This window comes from Micromys minutus (genome assembly GCF_963924665.1).
Source record: "Micromys minutus genome assembly, chromosome: 26".
NCBI classification, from domain to species: domain Eukaryota; kingdom Metazoa; phylum Chordata; class Mammalia; order Rodentia; family Muridae; genus Micromys; species Micromys minutus.
This window is the reverse complement of record NC_137961.1, coordinates 34,303,715-34,317,238: the sequence shown is the minus strand read 5'-3', so window position 1 is coordinate 34,317,238 and position 13,524 is coordinate 34,303,715. Positions and strand designations below refer to the sequence as shown.

The following is a 13,524-nucleotide window of genomic DNA, read 5'->3' as shown; positions in this document are numbered from 1 at the left end:
AATATTCTTTCCCGGAGCCATAACCATAGTAAAGAAAATGCTTGGAACCCAGGACAATCCCTGCATCTGGCCCGCCATTTTCTGTCTCTGCACATTCTAGAATGGAGAGGAAGAGTGCCAAGAGTGCACATGGTTGGTAAACACTGGCACTGGGAACACGACTGGGTCCCACTTGATCTGCATAACCGGACAGTAACCTGAGCTCGGCACAGCGGCTGTCACTGCATTAATGAACACAAAGCAGGGTGCTCCCTAGAGTACTAGGACATACTCATACTCATGGGCTCATCTGATGATGATTCATCAAAATCATGTTCATCACTAGCACACCTTCGGGCAATACACAGTGTATCTTAATTACACATTTATCTAAACACTAATGACCAATTATAGCCTAAAAACAAAAAAGAACTAAAATGTTCCCTGCCCCCCCCAAAAGAAACGAGGGAGACTGTATCAGACTATTTACAAGTTGTTTACTTAAGCTGCAGGAGTCACGCCTGTCTCCTGTATCCGAGGATGTAAGATAGAGGGCCCTGGGCCCCAGCGGCAGAAACAAATGCCCACCACAAATGCTGAACCAAGATGACGATACCCAACATGGAAGGTTTGTTTCATTAAGTTAAAGCCCACGTAACATGTACTTGACACATACGGGCAAGGCCTTTCGAGAACATGTCTAGAGCCACCTACTTGTTTGCAACTGATTCTAAGAGATCAAAGAGCTGTTGAGCCTGGTCTGATTGTGGATCAAAGTCTAGTGAATTTCTAATGATGTCCAAAGCTTGCATATTCCACCGAGGGTCCAAGGGGATCACAAAATCATCTAGTTTAAAGAAAAAGAGAAGAATTATATAATTAGCATGCCTGGCTTAGCAATCCTTAGTTGAGTGTTTTCACTATTTCCTGTCAGTGTGAACATGTGATCCCAACTTTCAAACGAATTAAACAATTATCAAAAAGAGAAACACCAAAGGCTAACTTATCATTAAGGCTTTGTATTATTTAAAGTAAAGGATCCTGTATACCTTCCCTTCAAGTGAAATAGTTTATGCTGAAAACTCTTATAATTATTAGCAAACAAAAGAATCTTCAAATTAGAAGAGACAAAGAGAAATATAAATCTTAACTTTTCTCCTTTTCTGAGTCATCCTAACAAAGCTGAGTGCGGTATTTACACTCCGCTCTGACAGCTTGAAGACTAGTTTGCACGCGCCCACATTATATCTTTGGAAAGCGGTATGACAGTGGGAGCTGTGAACTCTCCTGGCGTTTTCAGAGAAGAAACCAAGAGCAGGTAAATACCTGTTACATTTGTCTGTAATATTTTCAAGACATTACTGACTCCAGCTGAGAGGGAAGCTGAGTAAAATTTCCTAAGAGCAGCGGCACTGGCTTCCAGATGAATCCGTACTGACTCTGTAGAAGGAGAGGCACTGTTAAGGTCCAAAGCTATGCAGTCCAAGTGAACTTTCAGCACTTTGCCAGGGCAAAGAAAGCACTTAAGTTTACAAATTACTCAGCTCCCAAGACTTTACGTTCCATTCATCTATGTTACCCTCTCCAGTTAGTGGCAATCATATAAAACTGTGGTGTAAAGAATAGCACCACAAATCCCCTCTACAAATACATGTATGCAGTGGCTTATCTATAAGTTCTCAGGAAGCACAAGAGTTCATATATATTCAGTTACTAAGGCTGACTTCCTTGTTCTTTTTTTTTTTTTTTTTTTTTTTTTTTTTTGAGGCAGGGTTTTCTTGTGTAGCCCTGACTATACTGGAACTCTCTCTGTAGACCACAGTGGCCTCAATCTCACAGGGATATGCCTGGCTCTGCCGCCCAAGTGCTTGGATTAATGTGTGTACAACCACTGCCTGGGTTGACATTTTTAAATGGGTATGTGTACAGGAAAAGATGTGGGACATTCTTACATGCTCAGAGCCTTCTAACTCCTTTGAGATGGGTCTCTTATTTGTCTGGAATTTACCAATTAGGTTACACCGTACAACAAGCCCCAGGCCTCCTCCTGTCTCTTTGCTGCTGGCATTAAAAGTAATTCTGCAGCTCCCACTTCTGTTTACAAAACATGTGAATTACCCATTACCAACAAATTCGACCTTATAATTTACAATGTAGGCATTTTCACTACTACTTTTGCTTTCCTCCTTTGAATAAGTAACAAATTAAGTACAGGACTGGGACTGAGCACGGTGGTACAAGCTTTTAATCTCAGCACTTGGGCGGCAGAGGCTGGTAGAACTTTTTGAGTTCTAGGCCGCCAGTCAGAGCTACATGGTGAGACCCTGTCTCAAACAAAGAAAAAACAGATTAGACTCTTAAGATCCTTAAGGGTAAATGAATGATCAAAAACATCACTACTATCATAAAAAATGTTTGTACAAAAAACAACAACAAATAGTAAAATTAAAAAGTAACAAGATATATGCCATGCCTGTTCCTTCTGAAGTTGCGAGGACAGTCCTGAAAAGCGGAGGCACTTCTCTTGCTACATCCGGGGCAGACATCTCCCTAACCTAACCCTATACAGACCGTGCAGTGTCACACACTTTGGCCATTTCTCAGCTATAATTTCAACAGTGCAGTCACAGACTGCCATGTCTGCCAAGCCTCTCGAACAAGGGACACATGCACCTCCTCTCCCCGGTACAAGCTTTGCTACTTACCGAGCCCCTCTGGTATGTTCTTGGCTAAATGAGAAAGCCACTTAACTCTGAGCATCCAATCCTGATTGGTTGCTCTTTCTATGAGCAATTTAACAGCCATGGCCAAAACTTCTGGTTCATCGATCCAGCAAGTATCCACTTCCACTGCATTGAATGTCAGGTTCTCAGGGCTGCAAGTCTGCATAATGTTTTCTAAGTCTTGTAAAGTAAGAGGCTGACTTCTGGAACTCACAGAAAAGTCAGAATTAGAACAATCTTTTACATAACATCTCAAAAAACCAAACCAAAACAAACAAATAAACCTCCAAAACCTAATGATAATTGATTTACAAATACCACATAAAGAAATGAAGCATGTACGTAGAAATGGGATGTAGCTGATAGAAACATGCTCAGTATGACAAAGGCCGGTGTTCTAGCCCCAGTATCTGACTGAATGCTTTATGTGAGCAGGTAACAGCCATAACCATAACACCTGGCTCATCCGTCCAGAGGGATCTATGTCTGCACAGGAAGTGGCCACAAATGCTGGGTGGGCTACACCGAGCTCGCCATTCTCGACAAACCCAAAATCTACCCAAGAGAACACACTGAAGATTCTGCTGACCTTGTCCAGCTCAGAGTTTTCAGGCTCATCCTGTTGAGGCAGTATGCCAGGATCTGACCGTCACTCCGGACAACAGAGAGTCCAGAGTCTTCTGTTGCAAAAAGAGCTGAAGGCACAGAATCAGGCCACAGCCCTGTGGCAAGAATAGAGTGTCCCCAGGTCTCCCTAGCTTGCAGAGATGAAGTATGACTTTCCAGCATAGCCTGCACAAGCTGTAAAACATGAAGCACAGAGTCAGGGCACGGACAAAATACTGTTATCAAATTTACCAACAAACAAAGCATTGAGGGAATCTAGGGCTCACATAGCTACTTGTAAACACTTCCCAGACACACTCTGAAACAGACAACATTGAAATTGTTTTGCCAATGTGTCAGGAAAAGAGTATTTACTTTTAAATGAATTCCAGGAAAGTACCTAGATGCCACATCTTTAACAGGAATAAAATAGCAGTTAGATCTCCTAAAAGTTGCTATCCACAAATGCAATTTCCTCTACCTCAGTGTCACAACTTAGACAGTGGCATCAAACACTCACAGTACCTTCTGGTTTGCTGCTGAATGTTGAGAGCAGACATACACTTCCCGGCATGCTTCAAAAAAAGCTCTGTCTAAACTCAGCCCTCGCTGTAGGTACTGAACAATGAGTATGGCTGTGTGACTGAGAGTGGAAACAGATGATACTGGAGAACCTATAAAGATAAAACATTGTCATATATGATCAATAGTTTCCTAAAACTTTTGATAAAAAAAACTTAAGAATATGGGGCTGGAGAGATAGCTCTGCACTTAAGAGCACTTTTAAAAGGACCTGGGTTCAATTCCCAGCACCCACATGTTGATTACAGGGGATCTGACATCCTAATACAGAAATGAACGGAGGAAGAACACTAATGTAAGTAAAAATATTTAAACAACACAACCCCAAGTAACCCAAATATGTGCTGATAAATGTGCCTTCACATAAACCTTCTGCACACAGAACCGTAACCATGTTTTACATCTAGAGTCTCTTAAGGGAACAACAATGCCTAAGAACATTGGTACCCCTGTCCTGTCCTCCTGCAGTGTATTTGAGAACACTTTCACAGGTGTTACAGATAAGCAGAACCGTACCTAGCACATGGCAGCTATTCAGTACTAAACAGTGTTTCAATTATGACTCCTCATCCCTGCTGCAGGAGCACATATCCATCACCTTAATGATTCGTATATCTATGAATCTGTGCTTCAAATGTCAGTGTCCAAGTAGCAAGAAGAGGGTGTCAGATTCCCCAGAGCTGAAACGGTGAGCCCATTGACAGGGGAATCAAATGCCACTTTTTGGAAGAGCAAGTGCCTGTAACTAGTTGAATCATCTTGTAGTTCCCTAATAGCTTAACACACTGATGGCTACACTTCTCCCAGATGAGAATTCCACTCTTGAGGTATCTGAACTTTACACTTAAACGTGTTCCCAATCTCTTTTATTTCAATGTACACCAAAACAGAGTATTCCAAGACAACAGAGGCCCAGAAATCAAGAATCTCACCTCTAACAAGGCTCTGGACCCCTGTGTGCAGAGCCAAGAGGATATCACATACACTGTCCCCCACCAATCCAAGGCTGTGCAGGAGGACTTTTAAATCCAGGTTATCTAGGATGCTACCATCCTCTTCTCCTGAAATGTAGATTTCAAGTCCACGGTTCCTCATTGCTCGGGAAATTTCTCCATGAACAGGATCCATGGAGAGAAAAAGCCTAATTAAAAGGAAATAAAGGAAATTGAGGAAAGAAGAAAAAAAAAAAAATCAAATCCCAGTGTAACCAATGGCCTCTAGCTCCAATTGTTATGGGAAAGTTATACATCCCTCACCTACAGGGAATCCACAGAAGAAGCTAACTCCATCTTACTGTGTGAAACTCATACCTTCGTTTTAATACATGTCAATACCAGGCAGTTTCTCTAAACCTACTTTTGCCTTTAAAGATTAGTTTTTATCTACATGCGTGTGTTTGAGTCTGTTTATGCACCTGTGTGTTAGAGTTTAGATAGTTATGAGGTACCCAACATGGGTGTTGATAACCAAACTCCAGACTTCCGCAGGAGCTGCAACTACTGAGCCATTTCTCGACCCTCATATACTGGCTTTCTTAAGAACCATGCTGAGAATTTACAAAGTCTTGTTTTCAGATACTCCCCCAACTCAGGCCAATATTGATTATTCTGATCTACACACATAGAGCAGAAAGGAGAACAGTGACCTCTAGTCTCAGTGAGGTTTTCTACTTCTGTGATAAAGCAGCACGAGGAGTCATGTCAGTTTACAGTCCCACATCACAGCCCATCACCTAAGACATCAGGGAGGACTGACCACAGCCAGCAAGAGGCAGGAGTTAGTGCATAGGTACAGGGACTGCAGCTTACTGACTTGGTTCAGCCTGCTTATTGACAGTGTGTCAGACCACCAGACCAGGAGTGGCAAGGCCCAGTGAGTTGAGCCCTCCCATGCCGTCCGTCCGTCCATCCATCCATTCATCCATCCGTCCGTCCAAATATACTACAAGCTTGCCCATAGGACAATCAGGTGGGAATATTTTTTTCAGTTGAGGCTGCCTCTTCTAAAACAACTCTAGTTTATAGCAAGCTGACATAAATCTAGCCAGCACATTTTTTTCTGTAACAGTCAATTTTTCTTCACCAATATCCCTCCACATCATCACGTAACTGACATCTCTACTTATAATGTTAGAAATAAAGGGTTTGAGCTGGCTGTCCCATACCAAGCTTTCTCTTTTGCTAGCATTCCCCTTCTCAATAAATAGCTTCTCATCTGCCCAACGACTCCAGCCCAAACCAGAGAAACCATCCTTGTTCCTTTTCCTCAACTCACAAGTCCCAACCATATTACCACCCCCCTCAAAGTAAGCCACATTTCTTTCTCCCTAGGCTATCAGCTAAGGACTGTGACTGACTTCCTACCTTCTACACCTTATTGTTAGATAACCTTAGAGAAGGACCCCACTTCTTTTTGTATTCTGCTGACCTCAAAGCCTAGTAAGTACCTGACAAACAGTTGGACCTTTAATTGAATGATTAAGTGGCATTCTCAGAACATGGTACACAGTTTACAAGAAGGTTCTGTTGGAGGTCTGCCTTTGTTTCTGAAGCCACCAAATTCTTTATTAATGTAAGAGAAGTACCTGAAATTGGGATTTGGTGTCACTGTGCAAGTGGATCCATCTACCATTCCTCTCTCGTTAATTGTGAGGACACCTCCAGGTTCGAGCAACGCATTCAGACGATCCAGCACTGAGGGACTGCAAAGAGAGTGCAAATGGTATTCAGGCTGACATGTCGCCTTCACCGTACTATTCTTGCACAAGTCTACACTTGCTTTTGGACCCACATCTCCCTTCCAGAGATCACTCTTTCAGAGACTGATTTCTTCCAAGAGTCAACTCCCTTCTCTCTTCTCCATTCTCTAAGACAGCATTATAAAAGTACACAGTCCATGAAACATGGAAAAGCAACGCACAGCTCCCCCCTCCACACACAAATTACCAATATACTTGAGGGTTAACTGGATCTCAAATGAAAAACATCCAGAAAAAAGTTGCAAGAGCAGAAGCCACTACTTAAAAACAGCTTCTTATTGTCCATTTCCTTATAGCATGACAGAAAGAAATATAGATTGTGGTCATTTGTCATATGTATTTACTAATATTTGCCTGTATCAGCTCTTGAATTTAAAATGGCCATAACAAGAGATCGATGATGTTAAGAAGCAATCCAATTTTGTTAGCCTTTACTTCAGTCATCTAATGACCTACTGAGACTGTTCACTACATGATAGTCTAAGAATGGCTGGAAATGCAATGCTAATTGGAGAAAGCTAATAGCTTAAAAATACAGCCTCAGTGTGAGTCCTTAACAATTAACAAACACAAGGCAAGTTTCAGTCACACCCACACGTACATAACAGTTCTTACTTGCAGAAATTGACATTGTCCATCAGAAGCCAATCACCTGACTTTAGGGCCTGAACTAACATGCTGTCAACCCACTCAAAGCTGCCATGACTCCGGCCACTGGCTGACTGCAGAAGCTTTACCCCAAAAGCACGGAAATCTTCGACGAGTTTGGCAAAGTCTGTAATGTTACAGTCAAGAATAAGCATCCAGTACTCAATGATAGACCGAGGCACTTTAGCTTCCTAGCTGGGATAAACCCAACAAATTCCAACACTTGCTTAAACATGGCTAATAAAACTATGTTTAGCACAATCACTTTCAATAACTATAATAGCTACATACTTGGAGTTAATTCTGATGAATTTTACTGTATTCAAATGTCTCAAGAAACACAGTTTCTCACCCATTATATAGTTTTATAGTAAAGGGCTATAAACTGGCATAGCAAAATTAATGCCACTAAATTCTATCTATCTATAGATGTATAAAACAAATACTTTATGGTCTAATACCAATAGCCCTTGTCTAGAATTTTTCAAATGGTCTTTTGTTAGAAATTATTAGATTCTTGCTTTAAGCCATTAGTATTGGGGGTTGGTCTGGTGCTGTCCTCAACGAGCACCTCATGATGCTATGTAAACCCGGCTCTCCAACCTAAAGTTCATTGGTTAGTGAAAGGCTAAAGACTGTAATTAGGTGGTAGAGAGGGGGGGGGTGGGTCTTGAGGGTTGAGTGAGGGGTCTCAGGGTGACCAGGGGAGAAGGAAAAAGGAGACAGAGAGGGGATACCTCCATGAGCGGAGATGAACCATGAGTACATAGCCAGAAGAAATGGGCTCCAAGGGCAGGCTGATGGAGAATAATCCAAGTGAGACTCAAACAAGTAACAAGGGACATGTGTCTGGGATGTGAGTTTGACTAGCTCACAACCTGCCCAATCTATGCTTACAGCCTATAAATAAAATACCAAGACTGGGTGTTTTTTATATGCACCAACTAGAATAAATAATTCATTTACACATGAGAACATGCTTAAGTTCCCATTTTTAACCTGAAAACTGGGGAGAAAACAAGAGAGAATAAGAGTAGGGAGGTAAAAACCAAGATGGAGTCCTGCAATTGCTTCTGGCGGAAGTACAGAAGAGGGGTGGGAAACCAAAGAGCCAGCGTCTCACCAAAGTAAGGCAGGAAGGACAACAGAAAGAGCAGAGGGATACTTAAAAAGAGGGGCTTCTCAGAGGACTCAAAGCCCTGAATGAGGCTCATGTGCCTTTGTCTAACTCTGCACATCCATAAAATCATCTGCCCAGAGATGAAGCAGCAATTACTGGGTTAGAGTAAGCCTGGCACTCTTCAGTCCCACCAGCCCAAAGAGAACTTCCACATATGAGATGCTTGGGGGCCATGTCACAAGAGAAAATGCTCCTCCTCTCCAGCCCTGAAAAGCTTAAAGACTGTCTTAAGATTAAAATAATCCACAGGGAACTTACGGCCTACCAGGAAAAGCCCAAATACATCAATAATATAATATAATGCAGTACTTCACAACTTAAAACCAATGTGTAACACTGACAGCTGACAGGTTGATCTGTAGCTGGCATAAACATGCAGTGAGGGACAGAGCTTGGGTCATTTTATTATCTGTTCTTTCAGTAACATCAATCTGAAATCCTGCTTTCCAGCATTTGACTTTAGAAGTAAACATTCACGTTTTGAGGAGTAATCACTACATATATTAGAAATATGACATGATATCCACTAATATATTCCTATAAACAGACAACAATATGGAATGCTGAGTATAGGTCACATGCATCACATACACATACCTGCTTTGGAGTATGAGTTGATTTTATTATTGAGTCGCTGCAGAAGCAGCAATACTGCTTCCAGTTTGTTTACAATCTCTATGGTGACACCTTTACCATCTTCACCAAGACATTTAGGTCTATATGTCAGAAGGAAATGGCTCCAGGCTCGCAACACTACTTCTGTGTCATCAGCACTGATAAGAAGACTATCCCTTAGCAGGACCCTGACAGTACGCTCTACCTTCTCAAGTAGTAGCCTCCAAGGCCGGATAATATCAACCTGAAATTTCCAGAGCACATCAAAAGTCATTAGCCAGGGTAGAGGATACTGCTGCAAGTAGTCACCACCAATACAAAAGCCCCCATAGCCAGACCATGAGTTTACACCTGCCAATGTAAATGTCTACCACAGTACCTGCTCAAATCCACCTAGAAGCTCAGTAGTATCCATTGCACTATTCATAGCCATGATCTTTAAGGTGTGGCCAGTAAGGTGTGCCAGAAGCTGGACCAGGCTGGTCTTGCCCACAGAGGCTGGCCCCACAAGGATGACCATCCAACTCATCTGCACACACTTCATGATGGGTTCCAGGGACTGCAATGATCGGTGTAGGAGTGACAGGGGCCGGCGGGATGGGTGAGGAATATAGTTGCTGCGAGAAAGGACTGAGTAGCCAATCTGAAGAAAACATAGAAGTCATATGTAGCAACAAGAAGCCATGGAAAATCGTCACAGGGAAAATGATTATTCCAGTCTGTTTACCTGAATATCATAGGGAGTGATATGAAACAGTCTAGTTCCTAAGTATGGCACAGAACTGGAAGCAAACACATCCTTAAACACAGCAATAACCTGAAGGAAGATAATGCATTGATAATCATTATAAATTCTTACACGATGCTGAAATGGATGGTCCCAGAGAATAAGCAGAGCAACAAGTCACTACGCGTAAGGCAATACTAGCAAATGTTTCCTATTCCTTTGAGTTTTCTCTGAGATATAGAATAAGGCTGGGCATTGTGGTATATACCTATAATCACAGTACTGGAAGGGTAATGCAGGAAGAATACAAGTTAACAAGTCTGGTCTACATACTCAGTGCTATTTCAGCCTCAGGTACATCAAGACATAAAGCATAAACTGTATTAACAACAAAAGTAACCTGAGCTCAAGAACAGAGGAAGGCGGCTGGATAGATGACTAAGTGGCTAAGAACACTGGCTGCTCTTCAAGAAGACCACAGTTTGAGTTACAGTATCCTCAGGGCAGCTCACAACTGTCTGTACCTTTAGTTTCAAGCCTTGGTGGGCGCCAGGCATGCACATAATGTAGACATACATGTAGGCAAAGCATCCATACACATAAAATTAAAATTATGTAGTAGTTACATGACCTCAAATTACATGCAACGACAGTAAAATCATACAATAAATTAAAATGAAGCCATGGGCACTGTGGCAAATTTCAAGATAAAATATTTGTTTTCACATCATAAAATCCCCAGGCTCACCTGAGGATCATGAGAAAAAACGCAGCAGCCATAGAACTGCATTAGAAACAGGCAGGGACTATTTTCACCCTTTAGAGCCACAGAATGACTACTTTATATATAAATTAGTCAACTAATCAATAATAAAGACTCTCCCAAACCCTGCTTTTAGAAACTTTCTCCATCAACTACTCATCAGCTGACTGCTTTTAAAACCTAAGGAGTTGGTGGGAGATGGGTAGGGTATTAAATACTAAGTAGCACACAGAAAGAGGGAACGTTAGAATCACTCCCAAAACTATGTGGAGATGAAAAGCATCAATATTCTTATACTGTATACAAAAGTCAGAAAATAAAAGTGAAGGAAAAGTCAATCACTGTAGAATGTGTAAGTAAGATCTTTAGAGGCATGAACAAGGTACTGCTGGCAGAGAGCTCACACCAAAGTTTACTTCCTTCCCTAATGTTCTGATAGAGAAAACATAAAAAAGCACCTTTAGCCTAAGCCATTAAACCATCTTTTCAACCACAATTAATTGGTGGGATATGACAGCCGGCAAAGCATAAAGCACCAACACTGGGCTCACTCAATCAACGGCCAATGCTACCTACGAGACTCTGTGAGTGACACATGGCTCCTCTTTCAAAAGGTCATGAAAGTGCTTCCTACCCACATCTGTTTTAATATTTAACGAGTAAGTCTTTACCACAAACTCAAATGCCTGTAATCCTGGCAGACAGAGGAGGCTGAAGTGGGAAGATCACACGAATCCAGACATTTTTGATCAGCCTTGGGCAACCCAGAAAAAATCCCTTAGAAAACAGAATCACAAAGGACATAACTCTGTAAGCTACAAACTCTAGTGCCGTATTCCTTTTACAAATATGCAGCCTTACCTTATTTAGATACAAATTATCTTGTCTATCTACCTATACTTTCTAGATGAAATACATTAAAGCCAAGGATGTTCTGACAATTCTGGCCTAATGTTTGTGCCTATGAGGGATTACAGACACAAAAGACATTGTCTGGATTAAAACTCTGCTAGGATAGGAGGATACTTCATCCATTCTAGCAACTCTGAATTGTCAAGTGTTGGTTTCTGTGAGATGATTCTCACTATATTTACGAAGAAAGATAATGCAGAAGTATAGGACTCACTTTCTCTTTGTCCTTCCTGGTTCTCATTCTCTCACCATACACTAGAAATACATGCTGACCAGGATCATAGCAGCCAGGAGACTGGTCAACCAGCATCAACTGACACCAGCGGAACAGGTCTCGGAGGTTGAATTCCCAGGGGCCCCCTTTTTGTCCCCATTTCTTCTCAACAGTCACTTCATGATCAACCTAGAAATAAAGCATTCTTACTGAAAAGCACATCCTATCAGTAAATGCACTATGTACTAACAATAGATTACATATGGGATTTATAATGGAAACTAATAGGTTTGATTCAAATGGCTCCTCCTAACTTAAACCTCCAAATGCCAAGAAGACCCTGTGAGCATTACTGTTATATACTCAGGATACAGTTACCAGAGGGTAGCAAACATCCCTGTACAAGCATATATAGTTCTGTAATTTTATTTTGTTAGACTGGTAATTTGGAAGAGTCTTGTACTGAGAAAATGCTGGTTCAAAAAAAGCCAGGAAAACAGAAATTGGTACTTACATGGTTATTGAAAGCTACCATTTTCTTAACAATATTTTTGTCAATGGCCGGGAACAAGGTACTGGCAATGAACTCCATGTCAACTACTGTAAGGGGATCCACAAAGACCTATAAAACCCAAACATTATACAATATCAATGCTTTTCTCTAGAAAACAACAGAAACTGACTACCCTACTGCACCATGTGCTATTTCTACTTAATAATTAGTAAACACCAATAATTGCTTTAGAAATTCCTTACAATGAAGAATTATAGAATTTTCAAAGTACAGATTAACAGGCTTGCCTTTCAAGCTATATCTAGTTAAAGAGGCATGTGCAACTTTGACTTTTAAACTCCATTGTTTTCAGCAATTTCCTACAAGGACTCTTAGGTACCTTCAGACTCAGATGGACAGAAAAAACACTACCACTACCAAATCCATCAAACTTTCCAGTATTTAACAATCTTAATAATAAACACTCTTCTTGAAAGTTGCTATTTTATGTGTTAGTATTTTGCCTACATGCATGTCTGTATATCACATGTGTACCTGATACCTATAATGTCAGGAGGGTGTCAGATCCCTTGGAATGGGAGTTACAGAGCATGAACAACTGTGCTGGAAAGCAAACCAGAGTCCCCTAGAGCATGAACAACTGTGCTGGAAAGCAAACCAGAGTCCCCTTCCATGAGCAACCAGCTCTTCACTGGTGAGCCACTTCACCAGCACAATAAATGACACTCAGAAAATTATTAATCTGCAATGAAGAGGAATATTAGAGCTAACATCTATAGGCACTTCAGAGTTCTAAGTTAGCCAAAATGAAAACTAAAATAAGCAGGTGTATATACTACACATCCCTTTGCAAAAATGAATAAAGGCTTAACATATTTTTTATTTTGTTAGTGATGGAGGGATAATGGACTTTTTATTGGTAGCAGGTGCTATTTAGTTTATTTTTGCTTTTTTGAGACAGGGTCTCACTCTATAGCTTTGGGGGTCTTGGATCTCATTAGGTAGACCGGTCATGTTTGGTCAATCTGCCTTTGCTTCTTCCTGAGTGTGGAGATTACAGGTGTGTGTCACTATGCCAATTTTCTAGTCTCACATTCTAAAAACTGAAATACACTATTTTCATTACAAAATTTATAATGAAATTTTGTCACAAATTCATTAATGACCAGCCTCTCTGCCAAAGTATACTAATAAAGTCCTTAAGAGGGCAGTAATGTGTCTTCTCAGTGATAAAGCACCAAGATCTCCAGGTCATGGCAGAAACAGAGTAAAGACAGGAAAGGAGGTCTTCTTTTTCAGGAGA

General features: G+C 41.2%; 1 protein-coding gene across 1 annotated transcript in view; it reads right to left on the bottom strand.

Annotated features, from left to right (window-relative positions):
- The window catches only part of MDN1 (midasin AAA ATPase 1), a 111,364-nt gene that overhangs the window by 47,539 nt on the left and 50,301 nt on the right, over window positions 1-13,524 (bottom strand). Inside the window, exons 39-51 of the mRNA XM_080938695.1 lie at window positions 12,222-12,329; window positions 11,708-11,896; window positions 9,819-9,908; window positions 9,471-9,734; window positions 9,074-9,335; window positions 7,264-7,423; window positions 6,475-6,591; window positions 4,823-5,031; window positions 3,834-3,982; window positions 3,292-3,503; window positions 2,685-2,905; window positions 1,306-1,419; window positions 694-826 (exon numbers count right to left, since the gene is read on the bottom strand). Coding sequence (XP_080794821.1) covers window positions 694-826; window positions 1,306-1,419; window positions 2,685-2,905; window positions 3,292-3,503; window positions 3,834-3,982; window positions 4,823-5,031; window positions 6,475-6,591; window positions 7,264-7,423; window positions 9,074-9,335; window positions 9,471-9,734; window positions 9,819-9,908; window positions 11,708-11,896; window positions 12,222-12,329 — 2,228 coding nt within the window. The remainder of the gene's footprint in view (window positions 1-693; window positions 827-1,305; window positions 1,420-2,684; window positions 2,906-3,291; window positions 3,504-3,833; window positions 3,983-4,822; window positions 5,032-6,474; window positions 6,592-7,263; window positions 7,424-9,073; window positions 9,336-9,470; window positions 9,735-9,818; window positions 9,909-11,707; window positions 11,897-12,221; window positions 12,330-13,524) is intronic.